The following is a 2,976-nucleotide window of genomic DNA, read 5'->3' on the forward strand; positions in this document are numbered from 1 at the left end:
TCGCAAACACAAAGATTATCGACAAAGAAAGAAGGGAGTCAACCCGATATACACTAGAAAGCCTTAGGATAATGCAAAGAAGGAAAAAGACAATGAACAGAAAAGAAGATACGGACAACATTGCGGCCGCTTACATTTCTTGTTTATGATTAGAAATAAAAATGTTTATTATTTTAGTATTGACAAAGCTACCACAAAAGATGGTACAGATGCGCTGTATTTAGGTGTTAATCAAAGTTCGTAAACATTGTGAGTTTTTTGTCCTCAAATTGTTGTTTATAATTTTTAATTCCATATATGTATATGTATGTTTGTATGCTATATTCATTAATTTTTAATTACAATGAGCCTTTGTATTTTTGGTTTGTGGCAGATTTAATAAAGCTGGATTGCCCCTGAAGATGCTAAAAATGTTTTAGCGAAACGTTGGGCCAGAAAGTGGAATAATGTAGTTTTATTCGCACTAAAAACATAGATCAGACTAGCCTGGTAACATAATATTTAATAAATTACGAACTGATCGGACAATAAAACATATAATTAAATCTCGGAAGGCCTGCCGAATATTAGTTTATTTTTTTCTGTCACCAACTAAAATCCAAACAGCAAGATGAAAGATTTTTATAAGCATATGAAGTACAAGCATGGTGAACATACATGTATCACCCTTAAGCATTACAGCAAACAAAATCAGAAATTAGCAAAACAAAAAGAAGACCTAAAATTCTTACTGGAATGCAAAAGATATGGACTTATTCCTATCCATTTGACAAATTCGATCAAAAACGTAACCATCAACACCAGTTCTGATAGGATAAGACAACAGATGGAAAAGTCGAAACGAGCCTTTCTTATGAAAATATTAAATATAGAAATAACACAAACAAACATTAATATAAAATTAACTAAAGATCTCTTAAACCAAGCGCAACAACAACTAAAATGCAATTTAAATGAGTCAGAATTCAATACGTTCGTCAATAAACAAAGTTTTCTTGGTCAGAGGATCGCAGAAAAGAAGAGGTCGACTCTCAATTCAAAAACAGATAAACTAAAGTATGAACAAGTGCAGAAACTGGGAATAAAAACGGATAACAACTGGTTCGTAAATAATACATCGATAAAATTTCCTGACGATGTAAAGTGGATACTCTCACTTGGGAGAAAATTCACCTTGCCAACAACGAAATCAAATTTCTCTCCATTACATATAATAGCTGAAATGGAACAACTAATACAATCACTGGAGAATGAAAGAGAAAAAGAAGTAGCCAGAAATAAAGTTAGTAACAGAATCCTACTATTTAAGCGCAATATTAAGCACAACGCAGCGGAGAAATTTATTTTAGCAGCCTTTTACAAAGCAAAGACGTTCGTCAGGCTACACAAAAACAATCTTATTATAACCGATGCCGACAAAGGCAACAAAACAGTAGCTATGTATAAAACAGAGTACCTAGACAAGATGAACAAATTAATAGACGACAAAAACACATACAAAGCAATAAGAAGTGACCCTACGAATGCTCTGCAAAGAAAAAACAACAAAATAGTGGACGAACTTTACAAAGGCAAACACATTAACTTTAGAGAAAAGCAACAGCTCACATGCACCGCAGCCACAGCGCCTAGACTTTATGGATTGCCTAAAATTCATAAGCTCGATGTTCCTCTTCGTCCTATTGTTTCCTCGTTTATGGTCCCCTGTTACCAGCTGTCCAAATACATCGGAGAGTTTTTGAAAATGTTAATTTCGGATAAATACAATGTTAAGAATTCCTTCAACCTAAAAGACAAGTTAGCCAATATACGTGTGTGTGATGAAGATATGTTAGTGTCGTTTGATGTCGTGTCCTTGTTCACTAATATACCAACAATGTTAGCCTCAAAAATAGTCATGAACAAATGGGACCAAGTTAAACAAAAAACCAATATTCCGAAAAAGAAATTCCAAGAAATTTTAGAATTTTGCCTAAAAGACAACAACTATTTCATGTTCAACAAAAAACTATATTCACAAACGTTTGGAATGCCTATGGGCAATCCTATTTCCCCAACAATAGCGGAGATAATTATGGACAACCTACTAGACAATACCATCTCGGAACTCAAGCAAAAATACAATATCGACATTAAATTTATAGCCAAATATGTGGATGACATCTTTGCTATAATTAAACGCAATGACGCGAATATCATTCTAGGAATTCTTAACAAGTATCACAATAAACTTCAATTTACGATGGAAATAGAGGAAAATTCAAAAATCCCTTTCCTTGACGTTTGTATACATAGAGAAAACCACGATCTTTTACTTGACTGGTATTCCAAACCAACTTCTTCTGGACGCCTGATTAATTATTACTCATCGCAACCAACAAAATATAAGATAAATACAGCAAAAAACCTCATCCATAAAATATTGACAATAAGCCACACACGATTCCACGAAGCTAACAAAGAGAAAATCAACAAAATCCTAATAAACAACAATTACCCTGTAAACTTAATACGGGAATTAATAAATCAAGAAGTTATGAAAACAAGCATCCATCCCAATAAAACACCGAACACAGACACAACAAAAACTACTAAGAAATTTTACAGTGTAACATACATTCCCAACTTAACTGGCAATTTTGGTCACAGCATAACGAAATCACAAAACACAGCACTTGCCTACAAATCTAATTACACTCTGTCGTCAATATACACAAAAACTAAGTGCTCAGTAGATATCCAACAACAAAACAATGTAGTGTATGAAATTAAATGTAAGGGAAATGAAATTGAGGAATGCGAAAAAGTGTATATTGGGACAACTAAGCGGCCTTTAGGTGTTAGACTAGGCGAACATGAAGCAGATATAAGAAAACAAAAAAGCAGTACAGCATTATCACAACACATCATAACAAGTGGACATACAGCTAAAATCGCAAACACAAAGATTATCGACAAAGAAAGAAGGGAGTCAAC

At 33.6% G+C, this 2,976-nt stretch overlaps 1 protein-coding gene across 1 annotated transcript; it reads left to right on the forward strand.

The window, feature by feature from the left end:
* Positions 1-750: 750 nt before the first annotated feature.
* Positions 751-2,286, forward strand: LOC118757371 (the record flags this gene model as incomplete). Its single annotated transcript, XM_036492089.1, is given in 1 exon segment — positions 751-2,286. A coding segment is annotated over 1 exon segment (1,460 nt), but the record flags the coding sequence as incomplete, so codon positions are not given.
* Between the last annotated feature and the right edge of the window lie 690 nt (positions 2,287-2,976).

Source organism: Rhagoletis pomonella, unplaced genomic scaffold (genome assembly GCF_013731165.1).
Source record: "Rhagoletis pomonella isolate Grant_MI unplaced genomic scaffold, Rhpom_1.0 Rhpom_scaffold_17090, whole genome shotgun sequence".
Lineage (NCBI taxonomy): Eukaryota > Metazoa > Arthropoda > Insecta > Diptera > Tephritidae > Rhagoletis > Rhagoletis pomonella.